Genomic DNA, 16,635 nt, shown 5'->3' on the forward strand with positions numbered 1-16,635 from the left:
GTCAACCTCGACAGTTCATATCTTTTTTTTTTCCCCTTTCAGCTACAACATCCGTTACAAAACGCGAGCTTCAAACCTTAAACTTTGCCCATCTAAGGAAACAACACTAGAACAGACCCTATTATTTTTAATTCCCAACCCAGGTTGCTAAGCAGCCATACTTTCCGCATCTCGCTTTCTCCACCACCACCACCACCGCAGGGCGGTTTCCCTGTTCACGTCATAATTTTCTTTGCTCCCCATCACCCATCAACACCACCACCGTTCTTCTCCGTCTTGATGAACGCCTCATCCAGGTTCGAATGACAGCGTAGAGGCGCTATCAGAGCACCCTACTTGCCCGCTCCGCTCCGTTGCCCTATTGACCTCGCAACATCTCTTACTATCGCTTTCTCATAACGTCATCAGCCTTCCCCCCCAGCCATCATGCCTGCTCCCCGACGCCGGCGGATTGGTCATCGACGAAGGGTTGAGGATGAAGGAGACGACGACGGCGGCCCCGATGCCCTCGATCTTGATGACGATTCCCTCAGCGATGGGTCCGGTCTTACCGAGGACGACGACCCTGCCGATGACAGCGATACCAGCAACATTGAGGACGATGCCTCGCCCACCGTGGCCAATCCCCGAAAGACGGCGGGAAACGGAACAATCAAGCCCGCCGGACGACCTGCTTCTTCGAATCATCATCATCCCAGCAAGCCCATCACCGATGCCGAGATGATGCTGCAGGGTCTTTCGATTGCTGACCCGACCCACCCTGTCCAAGAGATGCACTTCGACGATGTTGCTAGTTCCACATCACCAAACCTCTCTCCCGACGCCCCGCTCATCGTGAGCTCTGCTTCGGTGTCTCGCCCGCCCCAGGATACTGCCGGTGACCGTCGGCGTCGGGAGCACGAGGAGTACAAGCGTCGGAGAGATGCTGACCCCTCGTTTGTGCCCAACAGGGGGGCCTTCTTCATGCATGATCACCGACATGCTGGACCTGCTGGAAATGGATTCCGCCCATTCGCAAGGCAATCTCGCGTCGGCAACAACCGTGGTGGTTATGGGCCCCCCTATGTGCCATATAGGTATGTTTGGAATACATCTCAGCCTGACATGACTTCCGTCTCTTTGCATTTTTCTTAAGCACTCTCGAAGCACCGGAAGCTAATCCGTTTGAGTAGCCAAATGCAGCAGCAACACCCTGCAGACCCCACCGTTAGCGGACAGTGGACTCACGACATGCACGAGACGGTCGCCGAACCTGCTCGACCTCGACCACCCAGGCGTGTGCACAATGCCGAAGGACCTCCTAATGGAACTGGTCACATCCCGGTCTGCCCACAAAACCCGACTCCCATCAATCGAACTCTTTCCACAGAAAAGCACATCGGAAATGCACAAGTGCGAGTCTTCTTCCCGCCTATGAAGGAGCCCATTATCGTACGCGGCTTGCAGGTAAAGCAGTATACGAAGCTGCCCGATCACCGACCGCCTCTTCGTCGAGATAAGCCTGTCCGCATCTCCCTCCCAGATCATCCTCCTCGATATATATTCCCGGCAGTCGACAGATCGTTCATCTTTATTCCCCGTGCCATGAGACCGAACCAGAAGCCCGGTGTCCGAGGAGGCAAGGGCCCGAAGTCGGTCTTGGGCTCCGTGGGTGGTTGGTCTCGACGAACGAGCGTCATCGGAAGCTATTATGGTAGCACTTATTCCCCTAGCATCGCTCGGAGCCGCCGCTCCTCCATCGCTCCCGACGGGCGAGAATACATGTTTTCACCCACAGCGTCTGTCGTATCCCGGGCTGCTATACCCCCCGATACTATGAGGCCCGTCGTTCGACTGCCACCTCCCGCCAATCTCCCTATCCCCGATGTTGATGCCCAGCACATTCCTCCCATGGACAGACCCGTCGGAGAGTCCCTAATTAGCAACTTCCCGCCCCCACAGACGCACCCTCTTCCTCAGAAACCTACCTTCCAGGAGAATCGCCCTAACGCCATCCCTATGCATCAACCACGACCGCAGAAGGCGGTCTCGGTCGCAGACATTGAGTCTCCAACCATGTCCCAACATCCCCAGCAGCAACAACCGCAACCGCAACAGCTGCCCCAGCCATATCAGCAGGCTTTCCATCAACAGGTTCCCGTGCAAATGGTTAATGGCGGCCCACCAGACAGCCACACTCGCAATCCATCCTTCCAATCTCAACACTCTATCGGAACACCCCTTTCCCAGATCCCGGAGCGTGCTATTCACGCTGCTCCTTTCCAACCCACTGCGTACCCGCAACAGCCATTCTACAACCAGCCGTATCCCGTGATGCAGCCACAGCCAGGATACTACTATCCACCTCAGCCTTACAACATGCCACCACAGTCAGCCGCCATGTCTACATTCGTTCCAGGCTCACAGCAACCCCAGCCTACTGGCTACCCCCCACAAATTCCTCAGGAATCCCAGGCCGGGCAGGCAAGCATTCCGGGCCAGGGCCCCATCGCTCGAGAAATGAACGGCATGGTATATTACTATGACCCGTCGCAGCTTCAGGCGGTCCAAGCCTACCAAAGCTATCCCGATCCCCAGGGATATGTACCAGGCGCGGTTGGCATGGGTGGTATGGTGAATCCCAATCCGGAGGGATACTACCCCTATCCTCAGGGAGCTCCCGGTATGGTGTACTACCCGCAGTAGGCTTGCGGCTTACCCGACTACCACCGATTATCTACGCTTCACATGTTATACTCTACCTAGTTCTTCTTCTCTTTTTTTTTTTTTTTTTTTTTTTTTTTTTTTTTTAATCATCGCCGGTCCTTTCAACGTTTCGCACGCTGCAACCCGCTAGATCAAACACTTCGTTGATGAGGACGGCAACACTTGCTATTCATCCAGAGACCGCTACTGAAGACAAAGCCAGGCGGCTTGTTCAAGGCGCGAGTGCCTGTCAGCCCTCCTTGGGAATTACGACGTTGGTGAATGAGACCAATGGGTATTTTCCGAGCTTTCTAGTACTACGAGGACGAACATTTGGCCTTCCCTGCGTTCCTTTTGGAGATTCTTGTTCTCATGCGAAACTCAAACTCGGCCTCGATGCATCCTTCATGGGTCTTGAGGTATGAATATCTGCCACATGCAAGACTTATCACATTTGGATATGGCCTAGCGATTAAAGAGGATCTTGGAAGTCTTTTTGGGGGACTCTGTCCAACTCGCTCGTTTTCTGCATGCTCTTTGCGACAAACATTCAATCCCGACACCTTCTCATCATTCTCCTGTAACTTCTTTTTTTTCTTCCTCTTTCTGGCTTGGGCGGTTTCTTGTGGCCTCCACGTTTTTCTCCGCGCTTGCTTTTCTTTTACTTGTTGCCTCATATTATTCTTCTTCTGTCTTGGGCAAAGGCTTGATTGGCGTTTCAGGGAGTCCAAATATTAGCAGTGATGGTTTCTTCTCTAACTTTACATGCGAAGCATCAATCCTATATACATACATTTTTCCCCAAAGTAACCGCTCGAGTTTCATCAGTCGTTGTTTTCTCCGCATCGTGCGTGTTTGCATGTTAGATCTGTTACCTTGCACTTGACTTTGGTGTAAGTATTTGCGCGGGTTATATCCGTAGTCTGTTCTCCGTTGACGACTGGGTAGCTTGTTTTCTTGCTTGCGTCTCACTTGTGCTCCTATTTTATCAACTTTTTGCTCGTAATTTCTTTAATATTTCCTGTTTCTCGTTGGAGAGGGTGTTAGTTAGATCTGGTGTCATGTACGGAGGTACGAGGCAGAAACAGCCGTTTCTCCTTCAACTAGGGAGTTGGACGTTGTACTAGGGGATCGATATCTGTTCTTGTATATCGTTACGTGGTTGAATGCTATTACTTAAAAATGGTACAGAAGCGTCTGGACGAGTCCTGAAGAAACTACGCGTAACAGTTCAGTGGTCAAGAACCGAAAGCCTGAGGCTTCAGTAGGAGGCCTCGAGTCAAGAGCTCAGACAGGCTGGCTACTTTTTCTACATTCTCCTCCCGAGGCCGCCGCAAGATGGTCTATTTGTTTCTACTTTTACGAAGTATTGTATGTATCCTAAGGCTGTGAAGCCGAACGAGCGAACTCACGAGAGCTGCACCGATCCTTAGCAAAGCCTTACATCTATCAGAAGCAGCCTAGGCATCAGCTCCGCGAACGATATGACGCGAGCCTTACCACGAAGGGTCTTGAAATCTGTCATCAGGGTTCACAGGGTGGCGGTTCGATCGGTGACCCAGACAGAGCAAAAGGATGGATGAGCTGAGCAAGCGTTTTAGCTTCCCAGAGCTTAGCCAAGATTCTGGGGAGCAGTTAGAAAGGAATGAGCTAGTCTGGAAGCTTCTCTTAGAGCGGCATCGCCACAAGCCGGCCTGTTTTCGGGACCCGGGAGAAACTTTGCTTTCCAAGGCATTTTAGGCAGCCTTGTTGACGCAGGTGCGTTTGAGAGGACATGTGTGGCAAGATAGGGTAGGACTCATTTCCGTTTTAGTTATTTCGGAGCCTGTTGGGCTGCTTTGGCGAGAAACCTTGGGGGATGGTGATGGGGGGAGCCTTGCCTGTCGCGGGCTACGTCGTCGGTTGCCTACGAGGCGAGGGGTTTCGGGAGAGAGTATCAGGCTAGTTGATTTTTTGGGGGTAAGCAAGAAGAAATTGATACAGACCATGCGCCCAGAGTGGCTTGCAGTTTACTCTATAAGGTTCTGATCTCGTACTCCAGACTGAAGCGAAGGAAGCAGTGGCAACATTGAAAGAGGCCAGAGGAGCACAGGCGTACGGATGTCGCCGAGTCTGTATTGTTAAATAAACATTTAAACTTAGTTTATTTGATTCACAGCTGAAGAGTTGTTGTCGATGTCCATGTGGATGCTTCGGATCTAGATCTGTATACCGAGCTTCACCGAGGGCCAACATTCCATGGGGTGACTTTTCTTTTACCCCACCGTTCACGGGGCCATCGAACATTTCTCGACCCCGGCTACAACATCGATTTTTTTTTCCCGTAAACGGAGTCGGCTCCAGAGGCGGAGGCTGTCTCAAATGAGAAGAAAGGGCCCTTCTCGAGGAGCGAGCGATGACGCTCGTCCATTTAACATGCGTGAAGACAACCCATTGGCAACAATTGAATGACAAAACTGCGAGAGCCGCAGCCTTAGCTTTATCAGAGGCCATTTGTAAAGTTTCAGAAGAGAGTGACCGGCAATAGGATTACGCAGGACACGAGAGAGGGCGCTTGAAGATTCCGAAGCCCCCGCCAGGACCCCGGGCTTGGATCACGGGCTTTGCCACCTGACTGAGACAAGGATGACGATGGTCGATTTGCTGAGTACAGCTCCTGAGACCGCTCGTGAAGCAGGGTTTCCCTCATCAGCTACGGAGTACTCATTAGTGCAAAGGGCGTAACGGGAGGCAGGTAAGTCTGAATGCTCAAAACTGACCGTTCCTATACCTGGCCTCCGCCTGTCTCAGTCCCAGAGGGGCGGAGGCACGCCAGCCTACGGCGAAGTCCCCTCCGTGTAAGTAGATGATGCAATATGGGGCCGATGGAAGCGGTAACCAGAACCATTAAAGCTTATCCGATTATGGAAATGCCTCATGCTAGTATTATACTAAATTAGTACTACGTCGGAAGGCTTATCAAGATCCGAGGATGCTCGACTTTTAGGGGATGGGGATCGAATCTAGTGTCAGTCAATACCAGTGAACAATGCTACGCAGCTATGGTTGGTGTATCAAGAAGCCGGGGCCGAGTGCAGCACGGATTTGAGGTTGGCAACGGTAGCACTCGCATGGACAACCAGGATGAGGAAGCTCTCCTCACCGTCGATCTCTTTCCATTTTCAGCCACCAACCATCAATGCTCCAATCGGACAGCTCCTTCACAAGTCGACCTGGCGAGCAATAAGAACGAGGCAGCGCATGAATTGGAAATCCAGCTTTGTGATACATAATTCTTCTGCCTTCGATCAACTTGGATTGGATAATGTGGCCTGGTCGTGGCCCACGTCTCAATTAATTCTCCTGCCTATCGATGGGAGGCGGCAATGAAAAGCGAGGGAGGTTGAATAGGCGGAAGCAATTATGAGGAAGTGGGCACGGCATTGAATCTGATGGGTTGAACTGTTTGTTCCCGTACTCTCTCGTATACACGCACGTTTTCGTACGTCACAGGTATACGCAGAGTGTTAGAGTGTATGGACGTGATATGTTGTACACCTGAGTAATTATTTTTGCTGGCCTCCAAGTACTTACTTCATTTACACCGTTTCTCCCACCTCACATCGACCAGGCTATCCCATGTCCAAATATGGGGCGAGCAGTTGCCAGTACAGAGATTCTGGATACATGGGGGGAAATGGATCTCCCATGCTACTTCGCCCTTTGCAGGCAGCAGCTGCATACCAATACCGCCGCTATCTCCATACACTAACCGACTTAGTGTGATCCCGTTGCTTTCCAGTCAACTAGAGATACGCCTTGAAGTGTTCTCGAGCAGTGTAAGATTCGACGGTAGGACTTTGCGCAGTTAGAACAGGTCATCGAATTGGCTCGCCAATCAGCCATGGCATGACATTAACAGTTTTGAGTGCATCGGGTCGTGAACTTAAGCAGGCTAGCCCAGACATCGTATAACTTTCGTAGAATCGAGAATCGAAACCGCCCGTGCTTGAAAAGAGTACACCCAGACAGTACCCCGCAGCTGTCGTGTGGTCCAATTCGTTCACCAGGACAAAAAGTCGGGGGTGTGGGTGGTCTTTGCTGGTTACCGTCAGGCAGGTCCCGACGCCGAGCCTGCCATCAATGGATCAATATTCCCCTCACCCGACCATTCTTGCGTCAGTGGCCAATGGGCCGGCGGGGTTTAGTTGGCGGTCGGTGACCTGACCGCCCTTCAAGCTCGAGGTGCTTAACGAACTGGCCTGCGTCTTACCAATCTTCTTCTAGTTACTCGATGTTCAATGTTCCGACTCCCTCGCTTCTGCTGGTCTTCACACCAGGCTGCTGCTGTATTAGTGTACACTGGTTGGTACTTAATCGTTGGACACTGTACGGTTAGAGTGGTACCAGGCTTCCTTGCTCTTCGTACAGAGATGACCGTTGCCTGCAAGTACCAATTGACGTTTCTGCGTAGGACGTGATTTTAGTGCATGACCGGCGGGCGTAAACTGGTACCTCGACCCAAACCACATGTGCACTCTCTTACAAAGTAACAATGACTGGGTTCCAAGTCACTCCTTCCTGAGGCCAAAAGCAAAAGCAAGACGACGCAATCCCTCGTCATCGCTTGGTCCAGTCGTCCTTCCTCTCCTCTTCTCGCCTTCCACCTTCCCTCTCTTTCTCCGAACCACCATTGGAGCAAGCAACTATTGATGACTCCTGCTGTTGATCTTTTCAACAAGATCAGTTTTAGAGAAGTCATTTTTAACTCGTGAACCCACGCACCTTCTTTTCCTCTCCACCCCTCAAACATTTACATCTCACTTCTCACCTCAGTTCTCTTTTATTTCCCACCGCCGCCTTCACCGTATCATACTCTCCACCGATAGTACAGTGGGGTAACCCACGCAAGCCTTCTTCCATTCCTACACTACTTCTTATCTCCACCATTGTCCTGCATATATCGGACCAGGTAAGGCAACACCCGTCCTCACCTCCATTTCCGTTTCAATTCGCCCCGAACGTCGCCGAATAATTCGACAAGACGTCAACTACGATCCAGAATTTGCTAAACAGGTATTGTTTGGCGTTTTTCGTAGTGGTCTGCTTGTCATCATGGCGTCCTCTGAGTCCTCGATCCCTGTTCCCTTGGTCACGATCAAGGTGAACTATGACGGCGAGCCTCATCGCTTCAAGCTTCCCCTTCGCGAGATGGGTGCCACTACCTTCGAGGATAAGGTAAGATCTGTTTTCAAATCTTCTCTTCTTGGACGGAAATTTCTGAGCAGAATTACTCACCTGCCTGGGACAGCTTCGACGATCGCTCCGAATTCCTACCGATGTAGCCTGTGTTATCGAGCGCTATTCCGACTCTGCCGGCTCCTTCGTCGTTCTGGACCGAGCCAACGTTCCTGTGTACAAGCAGCTCTATCGTGCCGCGAAGGCCAAGTCTAAGCTAAAGATCCGAGTTACTACGATTGAGCCGCCCAAGGCCGACGAGGTCGAGGAAGATTCGCCTGTCGATGAGCCTACTCCGGAGGCCGTCGAGACGCCGGTCGAACAGCCCGCTCCTGTTGTGGAGGAGAAGCCCATTGTCGAATCGGTTCAGCCGATGCCCACATTTGAAAATGTCCCTCTTCGTGTCCGACACAACCCTCCTGAGGAAGAGGTATGGTTGCGGAACTGCGTTTCCAGAAGGAATTCTGAGAGTATCACGGCTGACTTTGGAAATCTCTAGGACTCCACCGTTGACCAGACCGACCGCTCGGTTATGACGGATCCTTACCTTCGTAGCATGGCCCCTCCCGTTTGCCCCTACGCGGGCTCTACTCTGGAATATCGAGTCTGCTGCAACAGCTGCGAGCGAACCATCCCCGATGCCCACTACCACTGCACCAAGTGCGATGACGACGACTTCGATCTCTGTCTCACCTGTGTCGAGAGCGGCATTACTTGCTACGGCCCCGATCACTGGCTGATCAAGCGCTTCAAGAAGGACGGTGTGTTCGTCAGCAGCACCACCGAGGTCCTTCCCCCGAAGCCCAAGGCCAAGCCGGTACCGACGGTCGAGAAACCGGCCGAGCAACCAGCCCAGCAAGTACTTGTTGAGCTTGTCCACGCTCCTCAACAGCAGGACCCCCTTCGTAACATTGAGCCTTTGGTTAATCTGCGAGCCTGCAACTGCTGCATGCAAGGTTGGTTACAAGCCGCATTGCTCCCACCTCGTAACACGAGAGCTAACTATATCTTGTTTAGAACGAGCCGAGCGCCACTTCCTACACTGCACCTCTTGTGAAGACTTTGATCTCTGCACAAGCTGCTTCGCGAAGGATGTTCACGGCCATCATCCCAAGCACTCTTTCGTCCCCGCTGTGGCGGACGCTTACGTTCCTGACCATATCGCGGCCAGGCTAGGTCCCGGCCGTAACCAGACTCATCACGCCATCTGCGATAACTGTGACAAGTTCATCCGCGGAGTTCGCCACAAGTGCCTCGATTGCCCCGATTGGGACTACTGCAGCGAGTGTGTTGGCGACGCGCCGTCCGAGCACGCTGGCCACCGATTCGCACCCATCTATGAGCCGCTTGCCGAGCCTCCCCGCTTTAGCTACCGCACCGTCCACGAGGGTATCTGCTGCGATGGACCTCTTTGCGAGGCCAACTCTGTCATTACGTACATTACTGGCGTCCGATACAAGTGTGCCGTGTGCCCGGATACGGACTTCTGTGCGGCCTGCGAGGCCCATCCGTCCAACCCTCACAACAAGACCCACCCCTTGATCAAGTTCAGGACGGCAGTTCGTCACGCACTTGTGAGCACGACTGGTGTCGACAGGAATGGAAAGGAGATGCCGATCATGGGCGATGCTTCGATCGCCCCCAGCTCCAGGTTCTCCAGCAGGCCCACGTCTCGCCGCGAGCCTACCATCTCCAGCCCCCGCGCCATTGTTAGCGTAGAACCCTCGGAGCCCGTGGCCGCCAAGGAAGAGGTTGTTGTTGAGGAGAAGAAGCAGGAAGTTGAGCCCGAGAAGAAGATTGAGGAGACGATTCCCGCCCAAGCCGTAACGGAAGTGAAGCCTGCCGAGCCGGTAGCGAAGAGATTCGGCGCAGTGTACGTTCATGACACGGTCATGGACGGCACCGTCCTCCCTCCCAACCACGTCTTCGAGCAGACCTGGGTTCTCCGCAACTCTGGTAACGTCGCCTGGCCTGCAGGATGTGCCGTCAAGTTTGTTGGAGGCGACTACATGGGTCACGTCGACTCTAACCACCCCGCCGGTATCTCAGAGCTCGTCTCCGCTTCGGAGTCTACCATCTGCTATGAGGCTCTCAAGCCCGGCAAGGAATATCCCTTCACCGTTCTTCTCCGCACCCCTCCCCGTGAGGGCAAGGTCATCTCGTACTGGCGCCTGACCACGCCTAACGGCGTTCGCTTCGGCCATCGACTGTGGTGTGACGTCAAGGTTATGGCGCCCATGGCGATTGAGACTAAGGCCCCCGCGGTACCACCAAAGGAGGAGATTACCCAGCCCGAGGCCGTCCTTGACAGCAGCCAGATGGTGTTCCCCAAGCTTGAAAAGGAATCGCCCATTTCCAGCATCCACGAGGAGGTCAAGAAGGAAGAGGAGGAAGATGTCCTCTCGACACCTCAGGATGCAGACTTCGATGACTTGGAGGGCGAGGTCTGGGATGGCTCGGATGAAGGCTTCCTGACGGACGAGGAGTACGATATCCTGGATGCCTCGGACGAGGAGTACCTCGAGGAGGCGAAGAAGACTCCCCTCAAGAGGTGAAGTAGTGGTTGTTCTAAATAAATGACGGTAAGGCTTTGATCCTAAGTAGGCGAAGTCTTTTCGTATCGTCGTGCGACAGATATGAGGGCTGGGTTTGCCTCACAAAACATCTCCAACATTTGGAGTGCACGCGGTTGCGTGTTTTTTTCGGCTTTGGCGCCATTCTTTCCTTTACTCGGTCTTTTCCTTTTTCATACATTTTCTACAGATCAGTTCGGACTCGAAGCAAATCTCAAAGCAAGGGAGGAAGGCGAATGCCGGTAACAGCGGGAAATAGTTCTATGTTGTCTTTTGACACATCCCAGATTGACCTTTAGGGGTGCACACGATAACTGCGGTTTCAGTGATCCTATGATCAAAGCTGCGAAGTATCGTGGCACAGGGTGCAATGGGTTTCTTTCTTTTTTTTTTTTTTTTTCGTTTTCTCTTTTTTTTTGTTTTTTCTTTTTTTCAAGGCACGGTCTTGTCAGTGTATTCTAGTGCGCAGATTGTAGGTTTCTTCAATCATGGTTTGCCATTTGCGTGAAGCTCTTCTGCTCCTCTTGAAAGTGTGCTTTGTAGGTTGATTCTCGACGCTTCACGATGTCGAGTCCAGGAAAGATGCAAGTATGAAGTGTCAAGGGCCGTAGCATTATGCAATATCCCAGATCAAATGCATAAAGTAAGAAGTGTGCTCCCGGTACCTCACCACCACCCAATTGTGCAAAGTACAAAACGGTACCTCCCGTCAACCCCTCCAGGACCGAAATCCCGACCAATGATATCGCGTGCCTGGCGGAGCTGTTACAGTGATGGCGCCAGCTGCTAAGTTTGTACGAAGTAGATATGTGTTCAATCCGATATTAATCTTTGACGTTTCTGCGTCTGGGCTTACGACGGCCGTACTTTTCTTGCGCAATCCAATCCAGACACGACCAATTTGATTGTTATACCCTGAAAGAACCAAATCAGGGCATTTGGCCAACGACCTTGTCCGAGGGCGACGGAAAGAGCGCAGAACGTGCTCAGATTTGTCCAATTGATACCTGCTTCCCGGTTCCCATCGCGAATACTGGCAGTCCAAATCGAACCGGCTCGAAACTAACACGAAATCCAACGGTCCTACGATTCCTACAATTCAAGAAAGGGTGAATTGCGCCTCAGCAATTGCTGAAAACCCCATCCTGACAGCAACTCGTGCTGTGTTGCTTTCGGTTGTGGGGGAGGGCGAAGTGAACGTGGTAACCGGAACTGAACTCAAGGGTCTGTTAAGGAAGAGAAAGAGAAACTATAAGATCTTGGGAGGAACGCCAGCCTTGTCGCCATGATGAACGGTTTCAAGGAAAAGGACCACCTCCACCACCTCGACGAGGACAACTTTGGCGCGAAGGCGGGGAGTATAGTCAGCGCATTTGACGCCTTTCGTAAGTTTCCCCCCTCGCTTTTCAGAGCCTCGGATTCTTGCTGGTTTTTCTTCCGCGGCTAACATTCCACTCCACCTGCGACAGCAAAAGCGAAACCCGAATACGTAAAACGAACCTCGGGAGGCGGAAAATGGACCATCGTCATGATAGTAATATCCTCCTTCCTCATCTTCACCGAGCTAGGCCGTTGGTGGCGCGGCCAAGAACACCACACCTTCGCCGTCGAAAAAGGCATAGGGCGCTCGATGCAGATCAACGTCGACGTGGTAGTGCGCATGCCGTGCCGGGACCTGCACGTCAACGTCCAGGACGCGTCGGGCGACACCATCTTCGCGGGCATGTTGCTCAAGAGGGAGGACACGGCGTGGAGCCAGTGGGCGGACGCCAAGGGCGTGCATAAGCTGGGGGCGGACTCGAACGGCCACGTCAAGACGGGCGCCGGGTACGATGAGGAAGGGTTCGGGGAGGAGCATGTTCATGATATTGTTGCGGCGGGGAAGAAGAAGGCGCGGTGGCAGAAGACGCCGAAAGTTAAGGGGACGGCGGATAGCTGTCGGATTTTTGGGAGTATGGATTTGAATAAGGTTCAGGGGGATTTTCATATTACGGCTAGGGGGCATGGGTATAGAGGTGTTGGAGAGCATTTGCCTCACGACAGTGAGTTTCTTTCTTGGCTAGACTCTTTTCTTCTCTCACACCCCTCGTTACTAACTTGCGGAACCAGAGTTCGACTTCTCCCACGTCATCTCCGAACTCTCCTTCGGCCCCTTCTACCCCTCCCTCGTCAACCCTCTCGACCGCACCGTCAACACAGCATCAGCGCACTTCCACAAATTCCAATACTTCCTCTCCGTCGTACCCACCGTCTACACGGTCGGATACAAGGGCACTCCTTCTAACACGATCCTGACGAACCAGTACGCCGTGACGGAGCAGAGCAAGGAGGTCGCCGAGCACGTGATCCCCGGCATCTTCTTCAAGTACGACATCGAGCCCGTGCTGCTGACGGTGCAGGAGACGCGGGCGGGTCTCTTCGTCTTCGCCATCAAGATCGTCAATGTGCTGAGCGGCGTCGTGGTCGCTTGCCATTGGGGTTTTACATTGAGTGATTGGTTGAAGGACGTTTTGGGGAGGAGGAGGAGGAGTACGCTTGGGGTGCTTGGGAGGAAGGGTGAGGAGGAGGATGAGTAGAAGGGTGTGGCTACGTGTGTGTTTGGGTAGAGGGACGGGGGAAGGGGGGCGATGAATTTGTGTTTTCTTGGTTTTCTTTTGGCGTCTAGGATGAATGGATGGATGGGATTGATTTTTACTGCTATTTGTTCGTGTCAAAATACGGCTGGTTGCATTGTATGCATTTCATATATCGATATATATATATATATGTTCACTGTTCATATCACGGAAGGCATCGAGAAGCAGAACTCGGGTACCCATGATTCGAGATCGACCCATCGATCTATTTACCCTCCGGCCCCGAGGCCGAGTGTCGACTCTCTAGACCAAGCTGCTCCTTTGAAACACGATCAAGCCCTTCGGGGACACGGAGTCAATCACAAATACACGACCGGGAAGGCAACGATGCAGATCTCCGGCCAGTTGGCCCTGTCAAACCAGATCATTTCTTATCATTTCTTCTAGAAGGCTTCCCCTGTACAACAAAACACCACGTCCAACCCCTCCGCCCCCCCTTTTCGCCGAGTTCCGTCGGCCTTGCTGACTCCACCTCTTCGTTCGAGAAAGCAAGAAGGGAGAGAAGGGAGGGGGTAGAATAGAGAGTCCGTTCCTGAGTGTTCGTCTGAGAAAACACCCCGGGGAACATACGGGTGTTCCCCGAAAACGCAGTAACCCCCAGGCGGGGGAAGGGGGGGTTTTGTTTGTTGCCCCGTTCCCTTGTTACCGTTTCTCTTCTTCTCACCTGTACGTGAACACGAGGGCATGTGAACACTGCGGCGGGTGAGATGTGGTGTAAGTATTGATTGATGATGAGATGTCAGGTACAGAAGGGTCTTCTTTCTTCTCTCTCTCTCTTCCTCAAGGAGGACGGAATGGAACGCAACGATGACCTCGGGAAGCTTGGCGGTATTATCTTTTGATATGGGGAGGAGGGAGTGGAGAGTAGTTTTTGAACTGGTGTAACTCTAGAGTATTTATCAGTTCATTTTTGTTTCTTTGTGCTATTTGGAGATGCTGCCCGTGATAGTCATTTCATGGGAGGTGATAGAAGATGGGACGACGTCTTTGTTGAGCACTGAACAATAGCTAAAAAAAAAAAAAAAAAAAAAGTTCTATCAACCAGGAATGGGAAAAACTAAATCTAAATCACATTGCTGCAGGAATCTTATAATATCAAGATCGAGGTTCTAAAAACAAGAACAATAGCCAGGGAAGAAAAGCCAACAGCGACAGTTCAAAAGAGGGCAGAAGCCGAAAGCAATCATCAAGAAAACCAGCCAACCCAAGCCAAAACCCAAGATCGTCTATCTCTCTGCTACCATTTCTAAAAAATACGGAACCATGAAAAAAAGAACAAAAGAAAAAAGAAGGGGGAAAAGAAACACGGAGTTCAAGATCAGCCCCGGCGCTTCTGAGTCTTCACCTTCTTCTTCTTCCCCTTGGCACCAGGCCGGCCACTCTCCCCCCCACCGAACCGCGAATCCTCACCATTTGAAGAAGAGGTCTCTGGCGAGCATACCCTACCGTCACGCGGAGGACACCGCGGGCATGGGTAGAAGACGTAGCCTCTGCCTTCGCAGTGAGAGCAGTTGAATACCCTGCATAATGTTAGCCCCGGGGGAGGCGGAATCATGAGATAGAGGAGAGCAACTTACAGTTTCGGAAGGCCGCCGCAGTATCTGCAGTTCATGGGTTGCTGGTAGTTTAGACATCCGCAGACGAAGGATTCATCATAGGTTTCTTGGACTATTGAGGACATTTTGGTGGCGTCAAAGATTGGCGAAGGTTGACGAGAGTAAAGTAGAGAATATATCTAGAGAGCTCTAAGTCGAATTTGGGTTCAGATACTGCTAGAGAGATATAGAGAGAGCAGAGAATGTTTTAGAGGAAGCATAGATCAAAGAGGCCAATAGTTCAGATCTCATGATTATCTCAATGTCCAAAATCAGAAAGGGAGGAGGCGGGCACTTACAGTTCTTTATATATCTTTTCAGAGGGTCTGTTCAATGACCCTCTTTGCACAGCCAGTTCCCCTATGCCCGCCTCCCTCCTAAAAGAACAAAAAAAAGCCACGATCCTCTACGTCTTCGCCCATTCAAGACTCGTCACATTCGAATAGCCCAGCGAGGGCCGGCCGGGAGCACGCCGGGAAGAACGAGTGACGAAGCTTATCGTGGCGCCCACTGACTCAACCAAGGGCTCTTCTCCTTCGCAAGGGAGAACAAGAAAAGGTGGAAACACAAGACCCGACTCATCTTACTGGGACCACGAAAGCAAGCAGCAAGTCGACACATGATCGGACGAGTGATCAGGGTATGGTACCTGAGCAAGCTGCAGTGACGACGCCGAACAAGCAGCCACGTTTATACTATACACTACCTTCCCTGTTGTCTCATCGGGAAATGGCATCCGACGGAACCTTAGGATTGGGAATTTGTAATGTGTACGGAGAGGGGTGTATGGAGTCTCACGTTAAGAACCAGCGCTCTCAGGAGCACTGATTAGGTGCTGGACGTTAGAAGACAAGCCTCACGGCAACCGGCAGAATATTCCAAGATCAAGCGAGTCGAGTGTATTGGGAGTGTTGGGAAGTAGTTTCTCAGAGATAGGGGGCAAAGAGACAACAATGGCTGGTGGTAACCAACAGGGAACTCTGTGCTCGCGACGACGATGATCGGACTGACTTCGACCGAGCGATGTCATCATCCGCCTGCTCTTGTTTCTCCCTACAAGAACACACGCAGCTTTGCGCTACTACACCCTCACCGCTTTATTCCGCTGCTCGAGAGTATGGCTTGCTGTACAGCGCTGAATACCATGTCGGAGCGAGCGAACTAAGTTCTCAAGAGGAGAGATGGCAAAGTAGCAGTTAGCATCCTTAGAGGTCAAGAGAGATCGTGAGTTGAAAAAATCAGCCTCTACGCACGGAAGACAATACAGTATGCAACGGAGCTCGTGTAGCAGTGCAAGGGAAGGAACGGAGTAGGGGAAAATAGAACAACTGTAAAGGCGATGACCAAGGCAAGAGGTAACATCCATAACAATGCACACCTGGTGAGAGAATAACAAGGAAGACGCGGCTCCCATGGCTGAGGTCGTCTGACCACGATCATAGCACGAGGTCCGGACTTCGGTCTGCGAGCCTGTTGGGGAGGTAGGGGGCAGAGTCGCCGAGCATCAAGGTCCCTCTGTGAGGCACAATGGCTGGCAATAAGCTGCATGGCTGTCATACACCGGCCCCTTACCTGTCATATACACTCTTAAACGACAACTGGTCGGTTCTAGAAAACTGACCCTGTGGCAACATAGCTTGGAGAAACCCGGATGTACTTTAGAGATGAATGAGAAGAAGAATAACAAGCACGGTAAAATGTTGGCGGCGAAAAATATATAACGAAGAAAAGCCCATCAAAGCTGAACCAGAAGAGGAAGAGGGAACGAGGTACGGAGTAGAGGCCCTCTTGCCACTTGCCATAAAACCGGTGGGACAAGTCGTTGTTAGTTTTGCAACATGTAAAACCTGCATCTTCATCTCATCAGATGCCCGTCCCACACAAAAGCTTGCAAATTGGATTCATTGGATAGATTCGTAGAATCTCGGT

At 51.9% G+C, this 16,635-nt stretch overlaps 4 protein-coding genes across 4 annotated transcripts; 3 read left to right on the forward strand and 1 right to left on the reverse strand.

Moving 5' to 3' along the window:
- Positions 1-426: 426 nt before the first annotated feature.
- On the forward strand, positions 427-2,685 carry SAPIO_CDS10828 (uncharacterized protein; the record flags this gene model as incomplete). The annotated part of the gene is made up of 2 exons (XM_016784365.1): positions 427-1,076; positions 1,173-2,685. 2 exons carry the CDS (start codon positions 427-429, stop codon positions 2,683-2,685), a joined length of 2,163 nt encoding a protein of 720 aa, XP_016638588.1.
- Positions 2,686-7,779: 5,094 nt separating this feature from the next.
- On the forward strand, positions 7,780-10,457 carry SAPIO_CDS10829 (Zz type zinc finger domain-containing protein; the record flags this gene model as incomplete). Its single annotated transcript, XM_016784366.1, has 4 exons — positions 7,780-7,902; positions 7,976-8,332; positions 8,402-8,858; positions 8,920-10,457. The coding sequence occupies 4 exons, from the start codon at positions 7,780-7,782 to the stop codon at positions 10,455-10,457; spliced, it is 2,475 nt and encodes an 824-aa protein (XP_016638589.1).
- A 1,303-nt stretch (positions 10,458-11,760) lies between these two features.
- Positions 11,761-13,051, forward strand: SAPIO_CDS10830 (Uncharacterized protein; the record flags this gene model as incomplete). The annotated part of the gene is made up of 3 exons (XM_016784368.1): positions 11,761-11,860; positions 11,945-12,517; positions 12,585-13,051. The coding sequence occupies 3 exons, from the start codon at positions 11,761-11,763 to the stop codon at positions 13,049-13,051; spliced, it is 1,140 nt and encodes a 379-aa protein (XP_016638590.1).
- A 1,378-nt stretch (positions 13,052-14,429) lies between these two features.
- SAPIO_CDS10831 (uncharacterized protein) lies at positions 14,430-14,792 on the reverse strand (the record flags this gene model as incomplete). The annotated part of the gene is made up of 2 exons (XM_016784369.1): positions 14,430-14,631; positions 14,689-14,792. 2 exons carry the CDS (start codon positions 14,790-14,792, stop codon positions 14,430-14,432), a joined length of 306 nt encoding a protein of 101 aa, XP_016638591.1.
- Between the last annotated feature and the right edge of the window lie 1,843 nt (positions 14,793-16,635).

This window comes from Scedosporium apiospermum, assembly GCF_000732125.1.
Source record: "Scedosporium apiospermum strain IHEM 14462 chromosome Unknown SEQ_SAPIO_0176, whole genome shotgun sequence".
Classification (NCBI taxonomy): Eukaryota; Fungi; Ascomycota; class Sordariomycetes; order Microascales; family Microascaceae; genus Scedosporium; species Scedosporium apiospermum.